Below are 27,676 nucleotides of genomic sequence, written 5' to 3'. Positions count from 1 at the left end.
TTAAACAAAGGCTTCCTCGTTGGGAGTGCCATTGATTTTGAAGAAAAGTTTGGCATCATCCATCTTCTGTTTTTTTTCTCTCTCTAGCCTGCGTCTGTAACAGACCAGGTAGATTGGAAGGCAGAAACCCAGGAAGCTCATGGCAAGCAAGCCAACGTTCACCTGCAGAAAGAAAGATAAAAACACAATTTAGGCAGGTTAGGAAGATGACAACCCAGTCACGCATGCCAAAGTGTCAGAACCCAGCCCATGTCATGCAGCTGTGGGCAAAGCAGCAGACATGCCGCTCAGTGTATTGGCAACAACCTCCACCGTATTTATATTTACACTCGTGTGCCCAGAGCATCACATCTATAAGCTAAATGATTTCATGATTCTGTGATTCTCTTGTAATTGCTGCAAGAACGTGTTGCTCTGGATCATGGCTGCGGGAGTCTTGCCACAAAGAACACGCAGGGCAGTTTAAGCTGCAGTTCTTTAAAACCAAGTTTGCTGACTGAAAAGCAACAGGCTGCTGGGTTAGGCACGTGTGGCCTAGAGACCAGGACTCTCCCCAGGACCACCCATGTCCTGATTTTTAACAAGCTGCAAACTGAAGGACAGTTACAATCCCAGCTGTTTTTAACCTTGGTCCATGCACAGGAGTCCTTTTGTTTTCAAAGAAATGAGCCAAGGTCATCTTAACCACCAAGCCTTCATGTTAAATTTGAGAAGAACTTGCCCAGAGAGGGTCTCCTTCCAAAGGTCCCGTCAACGCCATAAAAAGAGGCTGTTGCAGAAGGGCAAAGAGGGCGCTGATCAACGACTGCAACCCTGTCAAGCTGCCAAACTGAGTGGAGGGGTATCTGTGAACAGAGAAAGAACAGCATTATTATATGTCACCTTGACTGTTCACATCACCTAGATCTGATTACGTTCCCAGTTGACTAACGCAACAGAACACAGTCTCAAGACAGGCGTAACATGAACTTCTCTCTCCTGGACTTATGTATATAACTACCTCTTTTTACAGAGTATTTCGTTATACCTGGTGGTGTGCACAGTGCTCTCTAGAGCAGAATGCAGCTGGTGACCAGGCTGGAGCCTTCTTCTGCAGATTATTCTCATCCTGAACTCTCAAACTTAAGTATCAGATCCAGCACTTGTGTTGTGCAGCTGTACTGTAGGCAGGAGGAAGAGCTTATACAACTACTGTTTGTATTGCAAAGAGAGAGGAGTGCTGCTATTTACAAGTTAAAAGCACGGTCTCTTTATCCAGATGACAGCATTTGCGGCTGAGCAATCATTTTCATCTGGTCATAACAATTTGCTCCCTTTAGAAGTGAGCGAAACCTGCACAACAGGTTAGTATGTGTTTTCCTTTTTAGAGGACAAGTCTGATCCTATGTCAAACTAAACAATACTGTTGATTGGAAAGTGCTAAATATCAGATACTACTAATGGAAAAATAAATTTCAGGAACAGTCTAACATCTTTGTCTTCTCATGATTGAACAGTGTTTAAAAAAGCTCAGGTTAAACTAAGCTTTGAAAGAAAGAAGTGAATCAAAACCTTCAAACATTCAAAGAAGTCACATTCAAAGGAAAAATATCTCCCTCCAGGAAGCTCCAGAGAGTTTCAAAGGTCAAACAGGATTCATTTACTAGCAAGCTGATATGTACAGCAACAGGCATTTACCTTGCTTAAGACAAAAATCTTTTCCTTCTAGCTGCCATGGAACCAAAAGTTTATGCATTTTGAAGCAGAGTTCTAGATGGGTTTTCTAGTCTGGATTCCTCAGACACTGGGACCAAAATCTTTAACAGAGTCTATGGAGTTGTGGAGTCTCGATCCATGGAGATATTCAAAACCCAACTGGACACAGTTCTGGGCAACCTGCTCTAGCTGACCCTGCTTGTGCATGAAGGCTGGACTAGGCGGTCTCAAGAGGTCCCTTCCTATCTCAATGACTCTGTAGTTCTCTAAAACATAACAGATTCTTTCTGCTCCTCTGTCCAACAGCTCAGGACAGAGGGGCAGGTCTGTTTTCAAAACCAAAACCAATGCTTAACAAGGAAGAGAGTACTTAGATCCAGGTATTGATAATTTTGATTAGTTGAAAACAGGATGGATGATCTGTCCTGGGAAAAGGAGGAGGCACCACTAAGGGTATGTTGAGCAACGCTTTACCAATGTAATTTCAGAAGCAGACCAGTAGCAATGGATTCAATGACATTAATGTTTTACCTGTTCACATGCACATAGCTACTCATTGAAAGACAAAAAAAGCCTTGAGTTTTTACTATATAACCTTAGTGTCAATAGCCTCATCTCACCTGAGGCCCATATAAAGCTGTGCCTGTCTCAGGCTGTTTCTAAACAAGGAAGGAATCAGCCAGGACTTTAGTCCAACTACTGTCATCCAGTGGTGACTGTGGAAACAAGTTACATCATTTTTTCCCCTCTGACCACAAAGACTTGACTTCCTGATCTCCTCCTCACCTGGACAGCTTATCCCAAACCAGTTTATCTGGACTGCCATATATTATTAGGTAAGCAAAGACTTACACAGCTGCATAGAGGCCTCCCACGGCCGAGTGGATGAATCCTCTCACGATTGTGTGCAAAATGAAGGAAAGAATCTGAAAAGAGAAGCAGAAAAATGTCACATCCTAGGTATCACCCAAGTGTGTCAGATCCCAACATACAACCCCTCCTAAAAGCTGTTCTCCTTTCCAGTACAGAAGTGGGATTGAGGAACCCAGAACCAAAACCTGATCAGCACAAGGGAAAAACTGTACTCCTCTCTAAAAATGCTGCTTTTCCTTCCTTTGCAAAGGCTGACACGGAGTGCACCCTGAGGTGCACAAGTTATTGCAGACAATACGCAAGTGTAAGCAAGCTATATCCGTTTGCTTACCTCATCAAGGCATGTTTAAGTATAGTGTAAAGTCACTAAGCTCCTCAGCCAAAAACAGGTGGTGCCACAAAATAAATATTTTAACAGGTTTATAATCCCATGGCAACCACTGGGCATTGCATTTGACGCAGAAATAAGCTGCTGTATATATTGATGTCATGCTGCTTACAGCAAATTTTTTGACCATCAAGCAGCTTAAATGGAGCCCAGGTTAAATGCACAGGCACTGCTGAGAGGATCCCTATAGGGAAGTATTTGTTGCTACAGAGCTCGGCTGCAGAAACTAAGTGTGAATAAGTTGTGGATCAACTGTGACACTTTAACTATAGCTACTTCTTTAGGTTCTCTCAAGAGATGTAAACTGCACAATATTATTTGTCCTAACGCTAAGACTGGGGTTCCCAAAGCACTACAGAAGTCTCCCAGCAGTGCCACAAAGCCCTCTGGCCACTAGCTGGTTCTGCTGGCTTGCAGGACCTCCTGGCACTGTCCTGCCTGTCACTTTGTCACAACCCACTCTGGCAGCCCCTCCAACACACCCAGATGTTTGACCTATTCACCTGCAACGGTAGATTAGGAATAAGACAGGTGATTCCAAATCCAACCAGCAGGACATTTGTGAATACAAAGGCATTGGTGGCGTTGGTGATTTTCTGGATCTGGCGATCACGCTTTTTCTTTTTCTTGTCACTTCTGGAAGGACAGCAAAACCTATGTTACCAAAAGCACTTACAGCAGCTACTGGAACTCACAGCAAGATTCTCCACATATCACATCAACTCTATCTAAACCAGTTTGGCTAGAGGTCTGCCTAAGTAGATGGTGGCATCTCCATCAGTGGAAGCTGAGGAACATCTGGGCAATTATTTCAGTGCTGTTACTCTTACTGCTAGGCTAGAAAGGTAGTCTGAGCCTCCCCTGCTACAACTTAAATTTGCTCTTCTTGACTGATCTTAGTGGACATGGAAGATAGTTTGGTCCTTTCCTTTGCAATTATCAAGTCCTCCTTCAGGCTTGCTTTTCTATACTGAAGAAACAATATTCTTTTCAGTCTTTCATCACAAAACACATCATGCAGAGCAAAGCAGGCCTGCTACATGGCTGCATGTCGCGCACACTACGCACTGCTCAGCGTTGTTCTCCTCATTCTCTTCCGAGCCATCGTCGCATTCTTTCAGTCGCCAGTCCATGATGTACCCGATCACAGGTGCTGTCAGCAAGCACAGCAGTTGCAATACCCCAAAAATGGAAGTGTAGAGAGCCACTGCAGGGGAAAAACAAATTAAAGAGCTGTCAGTCCGCCCAGTGATACCACAGCAGCACCAGAAATTGTGCCTCCCCATTGATCACTCTCATTAATAGCCCAGACGCCATGTACTCCCAGGCAGGGCTGAAAGAGCTGGGACACCAAAGTCTCACCTCATCATTCACCCTCCCAGAGCCATAACATTAGAATGGACATACCGGGACATTTGCCTCAAGCACTTTGATCCTCTGATCCTGATCAGTATTCTCTGAGCAGCACCAGACCAACAGCACATAAGGCTCCTGAAATGGGGCCCAGTAACTGTTCACTGCTAAAGAGGTTTATTCTGGTTAGGACCAACAGGGAAAGCTCTTACAAGCAATATATCCTGCACAGCCAACCCTGCCTTATGCAGCTCCTCTCCTGCCTTGCTGGGAACTGCAGCTACATCATCTCCAGCTGGGAAGCTCCAGCAAGGACAAGCCAGGCTGGGAAGGTGAGGACTAACCCATTTTGTGCTGAATGGACAAGGTTGGAGGGAGGGGGAGGGGAGATGAACAGCAAAAATCACAGCATCTGAGAGCAATCATTACAAAATCCAACTGATGAAAATTCCCCAGGTCTTAAAGATGGGAGAAATGTCTACACAGCTTGCTAAGGGAAAGCTGATGCCAGCAGACTTAGAAGAAACTGTCCCCTCCTGTTACTGAACAGTTCCCCCACCCTGCAGTGCTCTTTCCACTTCCTCTCTGCAGCCCACGTGATGGATTTTTAGGCTAGTGAGTCGTGGTGTACCACAGCTCTGAAATAAGGATGTAAGTCTGAAACTGCCCTTCTCAGCACAGGCTGCTTACAAGTTACAGCACTAGAAGCAAAACAACTAACAAAAATTTCAGTTTGACCCTCCCAATGCATTTCTAGATCCATCCAAAGCAGCACAACCAGATTTTATACCAAAATCAACTTGGTAATGGAATGAAACTTCCAACAAGCCTTTGTCTCCTCTACAGTTCTAGAAAATCCCAGCAGGGCTGCCCTGCTGTGCCCAGGCATGGCACCTGATGATACTTTCTTGGCTCTGGTTGCTGGCAAAGGAACCAAGAGGAACTTCCAACTCCAACCTCTAACCTCACATTCATGCCCCCATTACCTCCGCAAAGCCAAGCCCTGAAGCGGCCCCACATCCCATCCCATTATAGCAACTGCTGTAGCCAAGACAGACAGGTGACATCACCCTCTACAAACACTCCTGGAGCTGATTTGCTGTTGTCTGGTTATTTTTTAATAGAGGGTAAGAAGCAAGCCACCCTGGCATGTTTTGCCTCTTCATGCTATTCTGAACACTTAATCTTGGGCTCTAAACAGCAAAAGCAGATGCCAGCTTGAAACAGGGAACGAAATTTATGGGGTCAGCAAGATAAGAGGAGACTGTAGCTGCTACAAAACAAAGCTTCCTCAATGTATCCATCATCTTAAAAACAGTCTTTCCTGAGGAAAGAAAAAGAGAACACCACCTAGCAAATACCAGCAGAAGCAGACATGGCAGAAGTAGAAGCCTGGATAGAGCAAACAGAAAAAGGGTGCACACATGGAAACAACCTTTGACATCCACTGTCCTACATGTCTTTCCCTCAAAATTACCCTGAGCAATCATCTCATACAGCTGAATTTTCCAGCCCACCCTGGATTCTACCCAAGGTCTCCAAGCATTACCGGATTCGAAAGCAAGGTGACCATTTGTGAAAGATGCAGCCAAATTTCAAGTTCTACACACAACAGCTCTACTCTCTCCTCCCTTCCTACAACACAATTATACAGCCATTTGCAGCGCTACAGAACTCCTTAGCTTCTCCTCCATCTTTTGGGGGTTTTCAGAAGAGAAGTAGCCACAGGCTGACTGTTTCTTATACCTCTCATGGAACCTGGGGGTGGAAGTCCTCAATCCGCCCAGGAAGCAGGACTTTGAAGGACACAGTCCCTCACTGCAACTTAAGGACTTTACTATCCATCTGAATGATTCTCCCCACATCCTTCTCTCTGTTCTGCTCCTGGCAATATTTAAGTTCTTTGACCATAACACTTGCATGGTGGACTCAACTCTTCTTCCTTTGTTGAGCGCTCCTGGGAGCAGTTGCAGGTGGAGGGAACTCTAAACAAATAATGTCCAAGTAAATAAGTGCAATAAGAATGAAGAATCCAAGGGAGCAGCATCCCATCCTCCCCTGAACCACACAGATTACATTTCCAGAGAGCTGCAAACACCTTGGAACTGCTTTTGCAGCCTGACACTGTTGCAACCAGACAACCCCACTATTTTGCTGATGCCATGGAAACACCAAGACAAGGACTGCACTGCAAGCCCAGGCTACATTCAGGGCAAGGAGGGGGAAAATGGGAAGAAATCTCAAAGGTGGCACAGAAAATTGCAATACACCCAAGAGGCATGATCTCTTTAAGACAGAGCTTGATCTAAACAGAATTAACATATATAGTTAACATTAATCCTAAAATACCAAGGAGGGATGCAAGGAAAAAATGAAAGAGAAGTAGCTAGAGCAAGCCAGGATAAAAAAAGAAAAGAAAAACTATCAGTCTGCAAGAGTTACAAGGTAAGCAGAAAACTAAGCTGTGTTGGGAAAGGTAGGCAGCGTGAAGTTTGTCCTGTTTACTGTTTAATGTCTAAATGGGCTCTTGAGCCAGGAGATAAAGAGCTGAATGCTGCAGGCTGTCAAGAAACAAAGCAATTCAGGGAATGCCAGGGCACTTGGAGTTTCCTTCCCTCCCCCCAGAGCTCACTCCTGTTTTCAGAGGAGTGCCTCTTGATTTATCAGCTTCATGCAATCCAGATTTAACAAGCTCAAACTGGATCTCACTACAAAGGACCAAAAAAAACCACCAACCCTAAGTCTTGTTTTGCAATCCTGGGTATTTTCAACAAGTAAACTAATGTACTCTTTCCTGTTTGCTCCATGTACTGAATCAGAGCTATAAATACAGACAAGTCCAGAGCAGCAAGCATCCCCCACCCCCAGCCTCCCTGGCACTCACCAAGCTGCACAAAACAGCTGTGACTTCACTTCTCCCACCCCCGGGTGCTGGGCTGAGACACCTAGTCCTGCCGTTAGTCACGAGAGCCAGCTGCTCTGTACTTTGTGCTTGTTTAGGATAGGCAAAGCAAACACCTGACGAAATAGGTTTTCCAATTAAAAAAATACTACTTTCAACAATTTATCTGGGGAAATACCATGGAGCAGCATTTAACAAACACTGGGCTAAAATTAATTTGACATTCAAGTGCCTACCTTGCTGTCCCTCTGTCCGGGGCCAGTTCCAGCCCCCTGCCAGCCCCTACCAGCAGCTGTCAGCTGCACTCTGACACCACTAATTACTCAGCAGATACACCATGCATGGCCATGAGGCTCACTGGCCTCTTGCATGGCCCAAGTCCGGGTCAGGCCTCAGTTCCAAAGCAGCAAGTAAGTCTCCAGGTTACCTTACCTTGATCTTCATCTCCAGAGAGAAACTCAAGGATGGTATTCATGGCCCCCATGTAGAAGATGAGCCGCAGCTGCGTGACACACATGGTGATAAGGCTGAGCAGCAAGATAGGACTGAAGACACTCTTCATGAAGGAGGGAGAAGCTGCAGAAGGAAGAACAGAGCCTCTGAAGAAGGCAACATACCTACACAAACATGTACCATTTCAGAAGAGGCTTTGGCCTCTGGGCTAGCAGGTCTTCTCCTAACTGGCCATACCAACGCCGTGTGCCAATGGCAGCTCAAAGGAGTCCACAGTCAGCAACTACCTGGTCCCTTAAACTTCCATAACAAACAGCTAGAGATGTTTGGAGTTTGCCTACCAGTAACCAGGGCAAGGTAGGAAGACTCACCTAATTCTGTGGATTAGAGCAAAAGGAAGCTTCAAACTATTTGTTTTGGCCATACTCCCAATTAAGGAAGGCTTGGTCATGATGGCAACAGTCTACCTAAGAGACAGCGGTGACCAGCTGCACTGTCCTTCTGTGGCCATGCCAGTTACCCACGCTGTTGTCCTCACCACTGGCAAGAACATACAGTTTATTTAGTCAAGTATACACGGGCAGGATTCCTTATATAACTGAACTTGTATTTAAATAATGGTGGCTGGCACGTGGCCCTGGCAACACGTGGATCTATCGCTATCTCGTAAACAGGCCTGGAGCAGAACAGAGAGGCCGATGGCCCCGTGCCAGCACAAGCACCCCTGGGGCACCCACGGAACCACACCTGTGCTGTCAGGCTGGCACTTCACTTCTAGGTCCACCGTAGACAGACAGAGCTTGTTGTTCTCTTGCAAGGCTGCCGGCTCCTTGGGGCCCTTCATGGAGCTCCCCACGCTGAGACGGCGTCCCACAGTTGTTACTTGCTTGTAAAACTGCTTCCCGGTGATTTTGTGGTCAAATCCCAGCCAGCTGAACTTTATTTTCACCCTGTTGGGCAGTAAAGAGCATGACAGCTGCAACACAGGATAGGGAATCAGAGGCAGCACAGTTGCAGGAGTCAGAAAGGCTACGTGTGGATTCAAGGCACTAGTTTTCACCTACAAACCCACAAACGGTCTGGATCCAGAGCACAGAGATACTTCCCCTGAGCCAATTTGGCACACACCAATACAGAAATACTTATGACTACTGACAGATAGTTTTCCTTCATAATTCCTTCCTATGCTCTGGAAAGTTCAACTTTTCACAGACATTCACCTGTCAAGACAAAGCTAATGGCAGACAAACCCTCAACCTAAAAAGGAATAGCACCAATAAACAACATGCAAGGGAGTTCCTTGTTCACTCCTCTTAATTAGCAGTGTCAGCACATTCTAGAAGATTAAGAATGGGATTAGCCCTCCAGGCCAGTCTAGAGGACACTTACGAATAGTCCATGTCTTCTGGTCCTGGGAAAGGCTCCAGTGGCCAATTGAAGAAGCAGTTCAGGAAAACTAGTCCTGCACAGCTTGCCCAGACAAGCAGAATAAGGATGAAGGAGACCCCAAAGTCATATATAACCTGAAAATCACAAGGGAATATTGTTTTGGCTATAAGAGCAGAAAGATACTGCAATATTCTTTGAACGTAGCCTGAGAGGACGCCATGGGAAAGAACATGCTACATTTAAAGTGGGTTTAACTCAAGTGGTAACAAATAACAGTTCTGTAACAAAACTACATATATATACTACTTAGAGCTTAAAAGAGCAGGCTTTCATTAAAAAAAAGATGTTCGTTTTTTCACTTTTACTTAGCACCTTTAAAATTTTTCTGTCTATTAGCCAACAGACCATTCTATTTGCAGTATTTTTTGCATTCTTGAGACAACCACTTGGAGTTTTTTTAACAGATGGGAACTGAATCTTGCAAATGCAGATCTCTGTAAACAAGTACTTTAACAAACAGTCCCTCTTTCTTGCCACATTATTGCTAAATGGTGCAAAAACTCCAGCAAGTCATGAGTCACAAGTCCAGGGCCTCACCTTGATTCCTGGAAAAGTCACAGCAGAGGAAGCATAGGAGCCAATCATCAGAGCAATGAACGTGGAACGAAGGTCACCGAACATGTTGGGCAGCTGGGGAAAGAAAACTTGTTTGAAACAGGCTGCTGCCAAGGGAAGATGAAGAGGGAAGGAGGATTTCTTGAGAAGACATAAACCTAGTGGCAGCCATAAATCTATCATTTAGTATTAAGACTTCTGGATACCAGAATCTGAAGCAGGAAGTTTTACTTAAGAATGACTTGGCTCTTCAGGATATTGCTCTGCAGGTTGCATTGGTGTCTGCAGTGTCAGGGAACATCTAGAACCCAAGATTTCTGTGCTTAATGACACTGCTTCCATCCAGACTGACAGCATACTTTGCATTGGTTACCTTTAGCACTGGAGTGTTTGCTGCAGCCCTTGTGCTTTCTTTAAGAGTTCCTTACCCCAAGTCTGTCGCCACCATCTCCAAAAAAATATGTGCCCAAGTTCTCCATTGATCACCCTCTTTTTAGTCAATAGTTGTTAGACAGAGACTGTGATAGCTGGACAGTCTTTAACACACCCTGTGACACCTTAAACTGCCAGGTTTGTTTATACATCTTGGTTCAGCACCCAAATCTTTGCAGTAGACCAGAAAATTCTTGTTATAACAAGAAGGAACGGAGACAAACACAAACTGGGTTACTGTTGGCATTTCCATTTCTAGCTAGGTCCCTGGCTCATTCTGCAAAGGCAGACTTTCTCTACAAGAGGGGCTAAAATTGATCGTTTCTGCATCAGTTGGATGGCTCAGATGCCCAAGCACACTAGCTTGGAGTTAGGTGCAGGAAGGTAATCACAAACACCAGGTATCCAAGGCTCTATTGCCCCGCACAGCTACAAAGCTGGGCTCCTGTCAGGTGTGATGACATTGCTGAGAACAGAACAGGCTGGTTCTGCAAGGATCTGTTGGGAAAGCAAAGCTCTGGGCAGGGGCAGCGAGAAGCAGCTCAGAGCAGCCACTTCTGCCACCTCACCAGCAAAAGCAGCCCCAGGCTGATCTGTCCAGCTCCTGCTTCCATTCCAGACCTGAAAACAGAGCGGAACAGGCAGAAAGAGCCGTGAGACTTTCCCACTCTCCTGGGAAAGGAGGAACTCCCCATCTTTCTAAGCAACCAGAAGCAAACAAATTTCCGTCACTAACCAATAATGGCTGCGAACTGGAAATTACAGCCTTGAAGCTGTAGGCTACAGAGAGCTCAGCCAATACCTCCTGAAGCTGGTCAACAGGCAGAGATTCTGCTGCAGACAGACAGATTTCCCTCCCACCTCCTTTTTCAGGTCACTTACTCCCTAAATTCACTTGGGCATCACCACCATGTCAACCTCAGAGCCAGACACCGTGGGTGCATTCAAGGACTGAAAGCATAACCAGCATTTTATCTGCTTAAAGATGCTGCTCAACAGAATGATTCAGAGAACATTAGAGCAAGTCTGAGAAAGCAAATGCTGTCATCACATTCCCCTTCCACCGCTGAAAAACAAATCCATCTTTCCCAAGGGTAGCATATAAGGCAAGAAAATCTGGCTTGTGTCACGGTAGGACCAGCGTGTTTACAACACAAGTATTCCTGTGCAGGAACACTTGAGGATCCATCTGGTTGTTTATCATCCCTCTGTCTCACTGCAGAGCTTCCTATGCAGTGCAGTCTCCAGGTCCTCGGATAACCCCGGCCGGGGAACAGCAGCAATGATGTGCTGAGCCTGCTGGTGCTGGTGAACCCCGAGCAGACGCAGAACAACGCTGCGCTCCTCTGCAGCGAGGATCCCCACACCCATCCCCGGATCCCTGCATGCGGGACAGCTGCCAACAGGCTGCTTTCAGGAGCTGCAGACAGGAAACGCCAAAGGATCCAAAGGTTTGTTACCAGGCAAAAAAACACCCAACCAAACAAGCACCACACACACACACTCATTTTGGAAGCAGTGGCCTAAATACACACCCCAGAAAACAGCATCTGCAGAATACAATATCTGCAGGTTGCAAAAAGGCCAGTCGCTGCCACCAAGCAGGGCATTTGTTTAATCTCAAATACCCCAAACATAAAATAATCTCCAGAAATTACAACAAACAGCCGCTCCTGCTGGGGAGCTGGGAGCAGGGCAAGAGCTCCACAAACACAGCTGCTTTTTGGCTCGGGCTGGTTTTCCCCAGATATGACAAAAAGCCTTTTTCATAGAGGAGATAAGCAATGCCCAGGTGGATCCTCCTGCTCTGAGAGCTGCTGGAGATGTCGAGCAGGCCTGAAAAACAAGGAGCCGTGTCTGGGATAACCCACATCTGCTTCTGTCTCAATGGCACAGAAGTCCTAGAAAGGCTAGAGATTTCCTAAAATCTTTCTTGGCACCAAACAAGCAGCCAGATTAAAAAGAGCTGGACATAGGAGATTTAAGATCTTACAAACCCCATGAAAGCAGAAACTGCAAATTCTGAGCACTTGGGAGGAAAAGAAATCTGAGAAAGGGTAGGAAAAAGGGGTCCAGATCCAAACAGAAAGTCTCTGGGAATGTAATTGCCAGCGCTGGCAATGCCTGTGCAGGTTTCATCTAGAGACCAGCTACTAAAATAACAGACAATACTTACTAAGCCATTTTTCATGCTGTCTTTATAGCAGCAAGCATAGGGAAAAAAATAACCACAGAGAGAAATAAAAAACAAGCCACAGAGCATGTGGGCTCTTTGGTTTTCTGCCACCAAAAAGATCTGATCCTCATTCTCATCTTATCCCTGCAGGCCAGAAGGGACGACTCCACCAACGTCTGCCCATTCTGGTATGACAGCCTCAATTCTGCAAGACCTACAATGACAACAACTCTTACACTTTCTGTTTAAAGGTCAATAATACTCAGTGTATTATTAACTTTATGCCCCGTCTGAAAGACGCTAACTTAATTTTGCCATACCATAACATTCTTCCTGGAGCCCCTTTTTACAGGTAAGCAATCCTAAACTGATCAAATAATTTCTGCTTGCAGGTTATTTTTTCATCTGCCCCAGAGTGAGTTTAAGACCTTTTTTTAATAATTTTTTTCAGCTTTTTCCTGGAGACAATCCATATATAAAAGATACCACTGTAGTATTACCAAAACCAGTCGCTTTCTCCTCTTGCAAGGACTGTTTGCAAGAACAGTGGAAAAAGTCACGGGATTGAGAACTAGACGACTGGAGAATGGTATTTTTGTTCAAGCTAAACTTTGTTTTTGCGATCGGGGGTATATTTGGAAGTTGTATAGACACTAAAAATATGTTCTCTAGGAAAGCGTTAAACTGCCCACTTTGTCCAAAGCACATAGAAATTCCTGTTTGCATTCTCCAACAAACAGAAGATCACAGAGCCTCAAGTTCTCCTAATATTTCCAAGCAGGGAAGATTCCCTACGCAGATATTCCCCCAGCTCTGATTAAAGGGCGCTGTTTGTAGCAGCAAATAAGAGCAAAGCAGCTGTAATTCTTTGAAAGAAAAACAGGACAGAAAACAATCTATAAAAGGCTCTTTGTGGTAATTTATCACACATGTTTATTTCTTTGCATGAAACAGCTTCGGAGCAGAACCAGCGCCAGATTCCTGTGTTGCCGTCAGAGCCGCCACCACCACAGATCTGTTTCCATTCCCACTCTTCACTTATATTGGTGGAGACCGAGTCACGAGGCAGAAATCTCCCCTCCACATTTTAACAACAGGCACAGTCTGACCTTGTTCCCAGAACTGGGAACAGCGCTGCTCGCTTGCTCCCCCTCCTCGCCAAGCCACAACGCACCCAGGAATGGCAGCTCGTTCTGCCTCCACCACTTGCCGTGTGCTTTTGTAATACCCTGGGGACTTGTTACTGAAAAAGGCTTTAAACCCAAGAGACAAAGCTTTATGGAGCACTGTGCCAGGCCGTGATCTCCAGAGATCTCGTTTACCCCTTGCACAGGCACAAAGGATCCCCAGCTCCTGCCTTCCCATCAGATCACACCGTGCCCACACACGCAGGTGTCCCAGGAGGTTTCAACACCCAATGAAGCCCCACAAGTTGCAACACCTGAGGAGCATCCCAACCCCATCCCTTCACAGCTATGAAGCAGCAGCTGTAACCCGCCTGGGGTGGCAGAGGACCAGCCATGCACCAGTGGGTTTAACCCGTTTCCTGGAGCACTTCAGGTCACCAGCAGCTGGCAGGAGAAGGAAAGTCATCTTGCTTGGACTTGTGTGTGCACGTGTGTGCTCGGCAGTCAGTGCCCGTGTCAGCCAGAACGAGCTCACTTGGCACCAGAAGACGATCAGTGCTCAGCACCTCTGTGTAATGAATGTCCTTAAAAAGGTCTTTGAGTGTCCCCTTGGCACAACGCAAACCACACCACCCAAAGCCTATGAGCCACAGACCTGTCACCTGCATGTCCCTCCCACACTCCATCTCCATGGGCCACCAGTGGAAGGGACCTACAAGAGATCACCATGTCACCAGAGAAGATGGCTCTTGACACCAATTGTGAGCGTCCCAGCTTGCAGGCAGAACCAGGCAGGGACAAAACTGCTGCCAATGAGCAAAATACACCTGCTTTTAACACCACAACAGCTACACTGTGGTGCAGGTGAAGAAGTGCTTTCCTCCCACTTTAGGCTATTTTTACTCACATTCACATGCCTCAGGTACCAAAATGCCTCTGTGCAGTTCTGCGGGAAGGCACAAGCAGCTACATCTGAACCTGGCTTTGAGAAGTCAGGCCTGAAGACACCTCGGCTCTTTACAAAACACATGACTGCGGTCTGGAGGGGACGGGCTCCACCTGAGGTCTCCCTGTGTGAACTCACAGCATCTCTACTTGCTCCAGACCTCCTCAAGGCTTGCATCTCTTCTTTGAAGATCTGACCTTCTTCCTGCTGCTGTACTTCCTTAGCACTGTGGAACTGGCTGACTAATGAGGGTGCTAATAAGTGGCTTTGCTTATTTCTACTGCTAAAAGCCACAGTACAGCACATCCAATATATTTCTGCCCTATGCTTGCCCTCCCTCCTATCATCACCAGTGGCTCTAAAATCATTTGTGACCCCTTAATAACAACCTGGAGAGACAATAACCAACGCTGGCAGCAGCAGGATGGGAATCCTCTCGTCTCCCACAGCAGTACTGATGTGCTCCTCTCTTCCTTGCTTTTATTTGAAGCGTGGAAGGATGACATTTGCCCCACAGTTCTTTGGGACCACAGCCAAGGCTTCCAGTGAAGACGACTACATACGAGAGACTGACATCTGCACAGAATGTTGAAAGCTTTGAATATATGAAAGCAAGAGCAGCAGCAACATCCAGTACACAGTGATCTGTAAACTCAGCCTCTGCCAAATTTAGGTCTCAGAACCAGCACCTGAGCCTTGTTCAGCCAGTGCCTAAGCCTTGTTAAATTAGACCTCACCTTAAAGTTTTACTTCAACAGCAGGTTCAAGGTAATGCAGTTCAAAGCTGAAAGTTTTCAGCCGCAGCTCAAGAAACATCAGTGCTTCCCAAACTGTTTGCTGGGAGACTTTCCACCCAGCCCTGTTTCAGCCACACTGACAAGGATCAGGGTAATGAGGTGGAAAACAAAGCAGCTACTTGGATGAGGATACTGCTTCTGGCTCCAGGCAAAAAGAACACCAAATAGCAGAGATCCAGCTGATGGTTGTTGATCAATACTTGCAACACAACCCATGGATTTAAACAGGTCATTCAGACAGAGCTGAGTGCATTCAACAATGCAGCATTTCTAAGGAAACCTGGAAGGGACACTCACCCTTCTGAGACCAAAAGCTTTTCTGCCCAAAAACAACCACTTTTCTGGGGTGAGAAGCAAACTGCACTTGCAGAAAGCTGATTCTACCCAGCAGCAAAGGTTTGTGCCCCACTGATTCTTCCTGCAGTATGTCACTGCTAAATCTAGTGCAAACACATGTCCAGCCTGTGCCAGGTAGCTGAGCACTGCATGTACAGGCATATGACAATTTAAGTCCCAGACAAAAGCATTTCCTTTTTTCTACAGCCCCATCTTCACCCAAAATGCAAGGTGGAGGTAAAGAAAGGACTGAGGGAAAAGAAAAACTAAAGCCTTAGAATAACCACCTGGTATTCAGGCTTTCAGGTAAAAGAGCAACTGACCCTTTGTACCAAATAAAACCATGTGTTATTCAAGCCACAGGCAAGAGATTCACTTTGTTCTCTCCTCCCAGCACAGCTCACAGCCAGAGTAGAAATAAAAGAGAGTCAGGTAATAATTCTTCACTTACCGTAAGCGATGTGAAGGTCATGCACATCCCACCAAAGCCATTGAGAGCCAGTGCAATGAATATCAGCACAGACAGAGCTGCAACAATACAAAAAAACACCCTTAGCCTTTACTGGCTTGGAGAGGAAAACAAGCCCTCAAGGGCTTTAGTCTTGGCATGTACAAATCTCAGTGGATCAACACCCTCAGGGCGCGTGATGCTGTTCCTGACAGAGCACCCATCTGCCCAGGCACACAGTGAGGGAAGGCCAGGGCTCAGAGACAGCTCAGGGTGGGATTGTCTCTCTCCTGGATGGATTGGTCTCTTTTTAATAACAAACAGACTTGTTGATGCAGCTTGTCTGAAGGGGTCTTAATTGAAAGAACTGGATTCAGAGTGTCACCCTCCTATCTGGTCCTGAGGAGCAAGCTCCATCTATCCCTGGTGAGAAAGGTGATTACATATCATGCTCTATTACTTATTTCCCAACCCTGAAAGAGCCATGAACTTGTTTGGAATTGCTCCTTTACGGCACCTGGTCCTGCCCAAACACAAAGCTGAGAGACCCGGCTATCTCAGATTTGGCCCTTGTAATGTTCTCCACTCATGGTTGTGAAACACCAGCCATTCCCAGAGCCACTTAGTTCCCAGAGACCAGCAGATGCCCAGCTTGCGTCCTCAGCAAAACCCCCGTACAGCACTGGAAATGTGACAATCGGAGCACACGGCACCGTGCAACACTTGTCTGCTTCCCCAAAAAACCCCAAGCCACATCCCCAAAGCCCTCCCAGCTCAGCAGAGAAACGCCAACTTACAGTCCGGGTTACTGGCGCCGTACGCAATCAGCACGCAGGACACAGCAAAGCAAGCACTGAAAGGGAACCAAAACCATGAGATTCTTATAAACAGCCTTACAGTGAATTCTGTATGTTTCTACCTCCTCAGCAACTCCATTAAGCAAGTACAGTATAATTTGTGTAAGAGGGAGGGAAGCTGGTGACTTGGAAAGAAAAATCCAGGGAAATACCCAAACATTACAGACAAACCTTGCACAAGGGCTGAGGCAACTTTTCCTGCCAGTACTGGATCCAAATTCCCTACTGGTTTTCCAGCACACAGCTTCGCCAGCCCTCACCTTGGTTGACCCAAGACAGCAGCAGCCTTTGTCCTGAGACCCAGCTGTGGTCACAATGATCACAATGACAGATCTCATCTCCTCCTCTCTAGCAGGGTCCAAGTCAGAGACTTGCCCTGGTTTTCTGCTCTGCCTATGGGACAGTTTGGTTTCTGGTACAGTCCAGTGCATTAAGACTCAGCAGTACTGGGGTCCAGTGTGCCCAGCAAGTCACTATTCCCTGCACACCATGATGAAAACTGCTAAAAACTGTGCTATTTGAGGCAGGAAGCAACACCGCATAGCAAAGAAGAGACCTAGAAAAGGCAGGCAGGATGTGTTTATCCCCAAGTTAACTCCCCAGCTTGCAAACGATGATGTAACATCTTGGTTTTGTGCCTCTCAGGCCACAGCTCCCAGCTCAAGGAAAACAAAAACCAAAAATTCAACCCTTTGTGACTCAGAAGTGACTCTGCTCTTCCTCCAGGCTCCATCTGGCCTGGGGAGACAGAGCTGAAGTGTGGACATGGAGTCCCAGGCCCTTCCCATATGGAGCAACTCCCTGTGCTGGCTGTAATCATCCCAGAGCTGCTCCAGTGCCCTGTGCATGGCCAGCACCTCCCAGCCCCATCCCTCATACAGCTCCTGAGGCTGCAGGGACCCCGTGACAGGCACAGCACCCAAACAGCACCCACCTGCCTCAGATAACACGTTAATTCACCCCTCAACCCACCCGGGGAGCCCAGGACACCAACCTGCCGAGCAGCCGCAGCTTGCGAGGGCCATACTTGTCCATGACAATCCCCAGGGGGAGTGTGATGGCGCTGAGCAAGAAGGACCCGATGGTGAAGGCCAAGTTCAGCATTTCATCCTGGGCGTTGCAGGAAGGCCATTTGTGCTCCGAGGCTGTGCCGTTCTCCTGCTCAGGGCTGCTGGTTGTGTTTCCTACATGGGACGATAGTAAGGATCGTGACTGCAGTGATGGGGCTTGCAGTGTTGCAGGAAGGTGGGAAGAGAAAAGCCCTGCAGACAGGATGCCACAACACACTGGGCATACACCCTCACACACCATTTTTTATTAAAATCAGTGAAAAATGGAAAAGAGAAAGAATAGCAGAAGGATATGTGAAACCTGATGAACCAGCAGGGAGAAGGGAAAGGATGTGCAGGCACCCAGGGGACAAATATCCAAAGAAAAGCAAGGTAACAGCCTAAGGACAGAGATTCATTAATTTACAATAACAACTATACAAAGCCCTGGAAATTACAGGGAGCTCAACCCAGCAGAATCTGAAGTGAGTAATACAAAAATATGGTCCATCTAATCTGCAACTGGCACGTTCTCACAGATCTTTTCCCCTAACTAAACTGGGAGCAATAACTGCAGCCAAATCCGTTATTTCTGGTGCAGACACAAGGCTGACAAGGTCTGGCACGGAACAACAGGCTGCTCAAACCACGAGCTTCCTAGCCGCACGGCAGGCAGCAGGATGAGGGATGGTTTGCAGCAGCCACCCCGCTTCCCGACCGCTGTGGCTCTGAAAAATCCTTCCTGGATTTAACTACCCTGTTCCCAGGAGGGCTGGCAGCTCACGTGCCTTCTCTGTTTCTTAAAGGATTGATGCATCTTTAATTTCTGCCCCATAATTAGCATTTTCTAGTCTTTCCAAGTGGGTTTAGGTCCTTTAGATGGTGTGTTGCTAAAAAAAAAAAAAATGGAAAACATTATTCCCTTTTCTTTGCAGCAGCAGTTTTGCCACCTCATGTCAAGTCTGCTCCTGTTACAACCGTGTCCCAAGGTGGCTACAACTCCTCGTACCTTTAGACTTTCATTAACCTAGAACTCAGTGCACTACGCCCCTCCTCCCAATGCTTATCTGACTTACAACTAACTTTGCTGGTATGACAAAGCACTTGCTCTCTTACTGCTGCTGCAAGCCAGTGACATAAAACCCTCCTCCATATTTAATAATTGATCTGACAAAGTTCAATATTAAAGGAGGAATAAAGAGAGAAGTTACCTACATAACCATCTGTGTGAAGCAAGACTAGAGATTCCAAGCAAGCCCTGGTTAGTTAGTTAATTAGCGGGAATCCCTCACATACACGTGACTTCACATGGGCTGCTTAGTGTGGCTCGTGGAGGAGATCCCCTTGGCCGCTTTTGCCCTCCCTGCATCTCCGGAGGTCACACAGCCCTGTATTGCAACTTCTTCCCAAGTCTCAGCACCACTACGGTTACCAGGTTCACCCTGGTTCTCCCAGCTGCCCAAAACAACCCTCCCAGCTTTTGTGTCCACTGCAAACAAATCACACCCCACCTTTCAGGTATCAGCAGGAATTTGGACATTGGTATCTGAGGCTTATGAGCTGCCTGCAAACCTTTGTCTGCCCCTCCCAGCACAGTATTTTTTTCCATTTACATTTCTCTCACCCACACCTTTACCAAGATGGTTTCAAACTGCCTGTGGGCAGTGATGGCTCTTTGTTCCTTCCCTTTGCCATGTGCTCCTGGCTGATAACTTAATCTGTCCTTTCTCCTGCCCTGCTAGCCACAGATAGGCAGAATAAGCAACAAAGATATCCCCAAAAGGCCATCAGCATCCCTTCTGCAGGGAGGGCAGCCTGAGGCTCCCAAGTCACATCCTTAGAAATCAGCCCTGTACAGACTTGGGAGGCAATCTGCAGTTTTCACACTACATCGCGATCTTTTTCATCCATCTTTCCCCTCAATCTCCTCTTGGTGTGGCCCATGATCTTAAACGGCGACCTCTGACAGCATCTCCATGGGGCAGGCACAGGGCTTCACCCACAGCATCAAGGCTTTTGGGGCTCTCTACAGAGACACTCATAGGAAACAGATGTAGGTGAGAGGTTAAACTCGGGAAAACAAGGGGAAAATGAAGAGTGACAAAGTAGTCGTGGTTTCCCTGTGTCAGCACTCTACAGAGATAGTTCAGCTGTGGCGTGAAGAAGGGTGGAGGGACATGGAGTGCAGTGACCTTATAACTTCTGGTTGCATGTGTTAAAGAGCCACAAAGAGATGACAAAACAGAAATATTCATCATTTAAAGCTGAGTGGATGAATTACTGTTAACATATTGACGTCCACAGTTGCAACATGACCCCAAGGAGGTCCCATAGCATACGCCTGCTAACAGGCCCTCTGACAGCTGCAGGATGGGCAGGCAAAGAAGACACAGCTCAGGAAAAGAAAACAAGGGAACTTGGCCCTCTCTGAAGACTCACTGCAGCCAGGAAGGCTGGGAACAGGGCACCAAACTTTAGTCCCTTCTTGTACCAACCACCTTGTTTACAGCTGCTCATCGCCAGCTCCAAGTAGGGGCCAGGCAAGAGCGCTATGTGGAAATGCAAATTGTTTGTGAAAATAGAAGCAGCCCCTGAGCAACAAGAGAAGATCCACTGAGGCGTAATGGAAACGATTCGAGCAGCCCTTGGCACCCTGACATCCTCTCATCTTTTTCGAGCCATCTCCATAAATAGAACATTTTGGAGGAGCTGCAGGTAGGTGCAACATGCATGGGGTCCAGCCAAGAGCTGGATTCACGTCCCGGCAGGTCACCAGCACACAAGAGCGAGTGGCAGCATATGACACACAGCTAGGAGCAGTTTAATGGGCAGAGAACCTGCCTAACTACTCACCTACCTAATGCACCTGGTTATAGCAAACAGCAGCTTTCCCTCAATCACAGCTCGGATCCTGTTCCAGATCAGCGCACGGTGCGCTGCTGAAAGTCTCCTACGTGCCTGGCTCCATCTGCAGCAGCGCTTTTGGGAAGGGCTGTCTCTGTGCCTCCCCAAATTCTCCTGCCAAGTCCACCCGCGTGCAAACACGCCAGGTCTGACGCGCACGAGTGCCACCCGGGCACAGCAGCAGCACACGCTCGGTCCATGTGCACTCGCTGCTGTCTCACTGTCAAGCTAGGAGAAGCTGCAAGTCTTTTATCAGCAATTACAAGAACATACTGCCTGTTTTTACAGCTCTCCCCCTACGAGCAGCAGGATTTCTACTGCCCAATTAGTAGTTCAAGTTACTATTTAAAGCATGACAGCTTAGGTGAGAGGAAGGCTGCCTTGGTAATCATTTATGTCAAGCTCATCACTGGGATTTGTTCAGGTTGTTACTGGAACATTTAAAAGTCAGCCTTTCTCCCAAATTAAGTGCTGTAGGTTTCATGAGAGGGTCAATCATTAACTACTCTTTGCTGACCTCTCCAAATCCCAGGCACACACCACATTACCAGAGGAATGAGTCTGGCTTTTTCAAGAGCGACTGCCATCTCAGACAGCACAGAGGAGGTTTCCTTTCATCTTGTTTCACAGATCAGACTGAGCCAAGCAGGCAAGACACCCCCAGCCACCCTGGCAATAGCTCTGTGGGACACAGCCTGTACGGTCTCACCTGCCCTTTTTTAAAGAATAACAATAAGGTGGCGGGGGGGGCAGGAGAAATCAGGGCCAAGGAGTCTGCGAGCATTGGTTAAATAAATAAATAAAAATCACAGTGAAAGACGTGCAAACAACTCATCTGCAGTCTGCCCACATAAGAACATGTTTTCTCTTTTCAGGATGGTGTCATACTTCTGGGAACTGGGAGGAGATGTTCTTGCTTTATACCGCTGCAAATGCAATTTATTCGGGTTTCCCTCTCCGCCTGCCCATCCGCTTGCACCTCCAGGAGCCCCCTCTGGGCGCCCAGCTGAAAGCCTCATAAAACTGAGGCACAATTTCCAGTTAAACTCCCATTCTCTCCCCAGCTGCGGTTTCATTTTGCAGCAATTCTCACCCAAGGCCAGCACCTTCCCAAGCGGCTCTCCGGTCCCACCGACAGCTGCTAATCAGCACAGCGTGTTTCCTGTAGAAATCGAACATTTACCACGTTTACTCTTTTCCTGTTTACAGGGTCTCCTGCGCAGCCTTTCCACAAGCTGATGTCACATCTTACCAGCTTGGAAGAGACCTTCAGACTGCAAGTTCCCCACCACAGACCTCAAATAATAAGTGCAAAGAGCTGTAGGGCAGCACCTTCCTCCTACACCTGTGTAAGGGTGTATTAACCTGCCTTAAGTGAATTATCTTATTGTCCCTTTGGTTTTCTGTGACCATGTGTTACAAGAAGGGTCTGTGTCCAGCTGGCTCCTTATCGCTGCTCTTCACGAACAGATTAACAAGTTCAAGATTTGTTTTTAAACGTGTCTCACACCCAAGCCTCGAGCTTCCCAATCCCAGCAACACAAGACCCTGAACAGATCAAGTTACCCAACAGCTGATAAAGCCCAAATCCTGATAAAAACTGCAGATTCAGCATTTGCACCAAATAAAAGATGCTGCTTCAGTTGGTTTAAGGCCAAGTAGTAGTGTAGTAAAATTAAAATGGGAACAAAGTGCCACTACCAGACTCCTCGTCAGCAAATTTCAAACATACCTCTCAGGATGTGGCCAAACCTGCTGCCCAGAACGGGTACAACCCCCCAGTCAAACCCTGTTGCACAACCGCTTCAAAAATATGTTATTTTGATGTGGATTTGGGGTTGTTTTTTTTAGGTGTCCATCTCCACCCTCAAGCAACTGAGATAAGAGTCCAGCAGACCCCAAATGTTTGCACAATGGCCGAGTAAAATCCAACAGCAGAAGGCAAGGGCAGGCAGGGAAAGGGGGATTCAAGAGGAGGACAAGGAGCCCTTCATGAATCGCAGTCACTTTCTGGGCAGCTGCTGCTACCTTCAGAGAGCAGCCTGCAGAAGGGACAAGGTCTAGTTCTCTTTCATTGGAAGGCATCACAAAGTGCAAGAGCTTTTGCTGACAAACATAAAACCCTGCCAAGAACCTTTGGCTCATTAGGAAAAGGAGGTTTTTTTGCAACACTTCCATGCACACAGCAGCATCAGGAACAACAACAGCCACCTACTACTACTTATAATTTGTTTGTACCCAACCTTCCAGCCAAGTGCCCTCTCAGGCTGCAGGATTCAATGGGTTTTGCTTAGAAAGGCAACTGCTGAGCCAATGAAGGTCAAACCCAGCTTGGTGCTGGTCATTGGGTGACTTCTTCCCTATCAAATCACTGAGATTACTACAATGAGGGCAAAAACAGAGAAAGTGAGTATGGATGAATGATGAAACTGGCATAACTAGTCCTCAGCTCATCACTGAGTTCAGCGGTGATGGTCAGATATTTAAGGACAATAAGAACATTTGACTACATCAATTTCAGGGATTAAGCTCTCTTGCCTCAGGGCACGGGTTGGTCACAGGGAGGCAGGAATTGCCCCAAGGACAGCAATTTCACCACTGTCCAAACACCTCTGTGGGAGAGCCAGACAAACCACAGGCTGGCAAACAAGAAGCCATGGTGAATCTCCCCAGTCTAGGGCAAAGGTGGATGAATCAAAAAGCAACCAAAGCAAACAGCAAAAGATGCGCATCACGTGGAGCGGGGCTCTCGTCAGCAGGGCATAGCTCAGGAAAACGGCTGGTTTTGGAGACGGTCAGCATTTGCTTATCAACTGTCACATGTTTTATCTCAGTGGCAGAAAGCTCCACCTGAGAGGTTTAATGCAATCTCTTACAGGCCTGTGACAAAATCACCAGGGCTTGGTGAGAACAGAACAGCCTTGAACGAAGTTCTAAAGGGACAATGGCAGCCAAGGACTCTCCCTGACGCAGCCTGAACATCACTGGAGACTCGGGTGACACGGACACGCTTGGAAGCATTGAATTGCACTATGAGCAGAGGACAGGAAGGAAATCAAGCAGCCAAGCAACAGTTGGTAGAAGATTCAAACACGTGTGTGTTTGCCAGGTGCACTAACCCAGGCTCTACAAGACTGAGGCCCACAAGTACATAAAGCAGAAGATCATAACAAGCAGCCATTGCATGATGGAAAGTATAATCACAACTATTCACAGTCACTTTTTGCTTGGACTTTTTCCCCCACATTTCAGATTTTCCCCACTATTCTCAGCCTTTTACTGAGCTATTCACTATTACCTACTGAGAGCTCTGGGGTCCATGCTCTTATTTCCACCTCTTTCTTCCCCTACTGCTTCCTCCTCCATCTCCATGCTCACCAGCTCTGGATGGGCTGATCCACCTCCTCATCCCATCCACCATCACACATCTCTGGACAGAGCCCTAACATCCAGCTCCTGCCTCTCCTATTCTCCGATCATACACGAACTGTCACTAAAGCAGCTTTTTCCAAATCCCTACAACACCTTTATCCTCAGGTTCCTTTTAACCCCACGATTCACCCTATTATACTGTGGGATTCCCCAGACCACAATTCTCTCCATGCCCAGGCTGGGGATTTACGTCCACCCACATGCTGGTTTTTCCCACCACAAGATTGACTCTCTCCCTGCAAGGCTGCGTCTGCAACATGGACAAAGTTTCCTCTGGCTGGGCCAGAAGGTGGATCTGGAGCCCTCATAGAGACACAGCCCGGTTCGGGCACATCCTGGGGAGTTGAAGAAAGAGAGGAACAAAGCATCAGTAGCATTTACAGCTGCAACCTCTCCTCAGCAGCAGCACTGAAACCTCCTAGTCTTTTGTCACCCACGCTCTTCTTTCCTGCCATCAAGGAAAGGGCACCTATTCATTGCCTCCTACAAACTCGGGACATCGTCCCGACAAATTATCATCTTCCAGAACCCATCAGGCCTTCCCTCATAGAGATCAGTCAGGCCACCATGCAGAGGAAAAACTCATGGCCAAATGGAAAAGTCTGTCCCTAAAAGCTTTGCCTAACCCTTCAGGCTTCTTTTCTAATCTCTCTGCAAGCAACAGCAACTACAGGCACATTACACCATCACAAGGATGCCATTAGGTTTGGAAAGGAGTGCACATCCCTCCCGTTTACCCCAGGACCGATCCAGAGCTCAGCCCTACTCTAAGCAGTTCCACATCACCCTAAGACAGGGAACCACACCAGCAAACTTCACCGGCAACCTCCTCACGCAACTCTCCAGAGCATCCTTACCTGACTCATGACACAGGTAGGAATAAAACCCTTCTGCTTTCAGCATGATGAGGAGGGACCCCCAGCCCAGCAGGACAGCAGAGAAGAGCAGGTTCTCGATGATGGCCGTGAACGCCATCCACCAGCGCCGGCGATGGGCGGTAGCAAGCGTGGGTGCCATTGTTGCGTGGGAAGATGGCCCCTTTCAGAGTCTCAACCTGCAGGGACCAGAACAATACCCAGTGAGTCCGCAGACACAGCACATGCTGCTCAGAGAGCGCAAAAAAGCATCATTTAGAAGAAATCCCTCTACCGGAACACAAGCCACAAGCAAACGCGCCTGCTGAATGTAAGGCACTCAGGTGTAAAACTCGTTTTCGCAGGTACCAGCTTGCCGAGTTACTCGGCGGGCTGGGGGAGCACAGGTGCCCTTGGAGCAGCCCCTCCAGCCCACACACCGCATGACAGAGGAGCGTTCAAGGACTCCGTTCCGCTTCCCAAGCAACAGGTATGAAAATGCAACAAATAACAACTGCCTGGAGCCCACTGCCCCAACACCTGTATAGGGCAGGTGGCTCAGCTGTAAGGCAGCGAGGAAATACGTGCTAGAGCAAGGGGCTTCAGCCAGCACCCCAATGTCCCAGCTGCCTGCAGACAGAGGCTGGGACTGGGGACACAGCCATGCTGGTGGCTTTAGTGGCCCACTGTGTCCACTCTGCCCCATGCAGGAGCACAGACCTGCTCTGGAAGGTATGCGTCCTATATGCACCACGTAGCCTATGTATGCAGTTTTTATCACAGATAGCTGAGCAAGGGGCGCTTTTTGCTAACTGCCAGACCACCCATCTGGGAGACAAGGTGGCCACATCCTGCCCCATCCTGGCTGTACAGACAGCCAGATCACTGGCCAGGACAGCCCATGGCACGTACTGCTCCACCTTGGCATGCTGGCATCCCCGCACTGCCCCACAGATGCTGCAGATGGGTTCACTGTCTCCAGCTCCACCTGCCCCAGTCCCAGGGACCCACAAGAGCGAGCAGCGGATTGGGGAGCTGGCCGAGGGCCTGCGCTGGGGAGCCCTGAGGTGCACAGCACCGGGGCCAACCCTGGGTTATCAGCCAGGTGGCCATTTTAGACAAGCTGAGCCTTTTTCCAGCCCAGAGCCCACCCCAACCCCACGCTATGGGGGAATCAGCCAGCGATGCACCACAGCCCAGGACAGTTTCTCAGGGATTGCCACAGGACAGACGCCCCAGCCCCGGGTTGCTCGGGGGGGCTGGGGGTCTCGATCAGCTCCCCACAATGGTGCCAGGGGCACAGAAGCCGGCGCAGAGGCCCCAGCCCCTCCACACCCACCCACAGCACAGGGCCGCTCCCCAGCGCTGCCCGACGCGTTTCCTCTGCCGCCTCCTCTTCCTCATCCCCGCACGCCCCCTCCCCAGCCCCCCGTCCTTCCTCAGTACCGATCCTCTGTGTCAAGCCATGCCGCCTGCTCGCTCCCGCACCAGCCCCATCATGCACCCCATTCTGCCCCGATGCACCCCGCTCCCGACCCACAATTCCCCCGCGTAGTGCGCTCCCCTCAGCCCCCCACGCACCCACCTCTCCCCGCACAGCCCTGCTGCATCCCGCCCCCTCCTTCCCCGAGCAGCCCCCCCGCCCCGGGCACCCCGCTCCCCCCAATCACCCCGACGCACCCGCCTCTTCCCCCAACGCACGCCACTCCCACGCACGACACCCCCCCCATCCCCAAATACACCTCGCTCTCCCCAAACGCACCCCCTCCCTCTGCACAAACACCCCCGAGCGCCCTGCAACCCCCTTTCCGATACCGACTCCACCCCAGGCAAGCCTTACCCCGCTCTCCCCCCACCACGCAGAGCACCTCCCGCGCACCCCACTCTTTCCCCATACAAACCCCACATGCACCCCACGCAAACCCTCAGCTCCCCCCGCTCTTCCCCCCCCCGTACCCACCGCTCCCCGCCGCTCCGCTCCGCCGCGCTCCCACCCGGGCTTTTTATCCGTCCTCCGGCGCAAACAGGCTCCGCCGCTGATTGGCCGCCGCCTCGGCCAATGACCGCGCCCGCTGCGGGGTCCCGAGCCGCGCGCGCCGCTGCCGCCGGGGCACGTGCGGGGACGCGCCCCCGCCCCGTACCCCCCCACCCCCCCCCCCACCCCGGTACCCCCGCCCCGGGCTGTACCCGGGCTCTCCCGGCCGGGACGGTCACACGCACCCTGCCACAACAACTGTTGTTTCCGGGGCTGGGCACGGGGCACACCGGGAACCGGGCGGGGGAACCCCCCGCGGGGACCGTGAAACGCACAAGCACCCCCCGCCCCGCCCCGGCGGGCACAGCTACACCCGGACTCGCCGCGTTCCAGGGGAATAGGGAGGAGAACGGGAGCCCAGCGGCGGCGGGAGGTGATACCGGGCGCGGAAAGGATGAGGCGCTGCCGGTGCGGCCGCTCCACCTCCCGGCGCGGCCCCGCAGGGACAGCGGGATATTCCTTGCGGGGTTTGGTACCGGCTGCTGCCGGTCTGCACCGGCCCCGGGCGGCGGGCGGGAGAGCCGCAGTGCGCTCCCCACCGAGCGGCGTTTGCTCCTGCAACCCCGGCCGAGCGCACGGAGCCATCTCGGCAACGGGAGCCGCGGTATTTCTCAT

The 27,676-nt window shown here is 49.0% G+C and overlaps 1 protein-coding gene across 1 annotated transcript; it reads right to left on the bottom strand.

Moving 5' to 3' along the window:
• SLC43A2 (solute carrier family 43 member 2) lies at nucleotides 1-25,189 on the bottom strand (the record flags this gene model as incomplete). Its single annotated transcript, XM_080356885.1, has 13 exons — nucleotides 1-162; nucleotides 722-845; nucleotides 2,548-2,621; nucleotides 3,460-3,592; nucleotides 4,025-4,163; nucleotides 7,644-7,787; nucleotides 8,412-8,614; nucleotides 9,054-9,187; nucleotides 9,651-9,743; nucleotides 15,934-16,010; nucleotides 16,728-16,783; nucleotides 17,782-17,971; nucleotides 25,030-25,189. 13 exons carry the CDS (start codon nucleotides 25,187-25,189, stop codon nucleotides 1-3), a joined length of 1,689 nt encoding a protein of 562 aa, XP_080213011.1.
• Nucleotides 25,190-27,676: the final 2,487 nt, after the last annotated feature.

The sequence above is a fragment of the Nesoenas mayeri genome (assembly GCF_963082525.1).
Source record: "Nesoenas mayeri genome assembly, chromosome: 20".
Lineage (NCBI taxonomy): Eukaryota > Metazoa > Chordata > Aves > Columbiformes > Columbidae > Nesoenas > Nesoenas mayeri.
The sequence above is the reverse complement of the archived record's forward strand: the minus strand, read 5'-3'. Positions and strand labels throughout refer to the sequence as shown.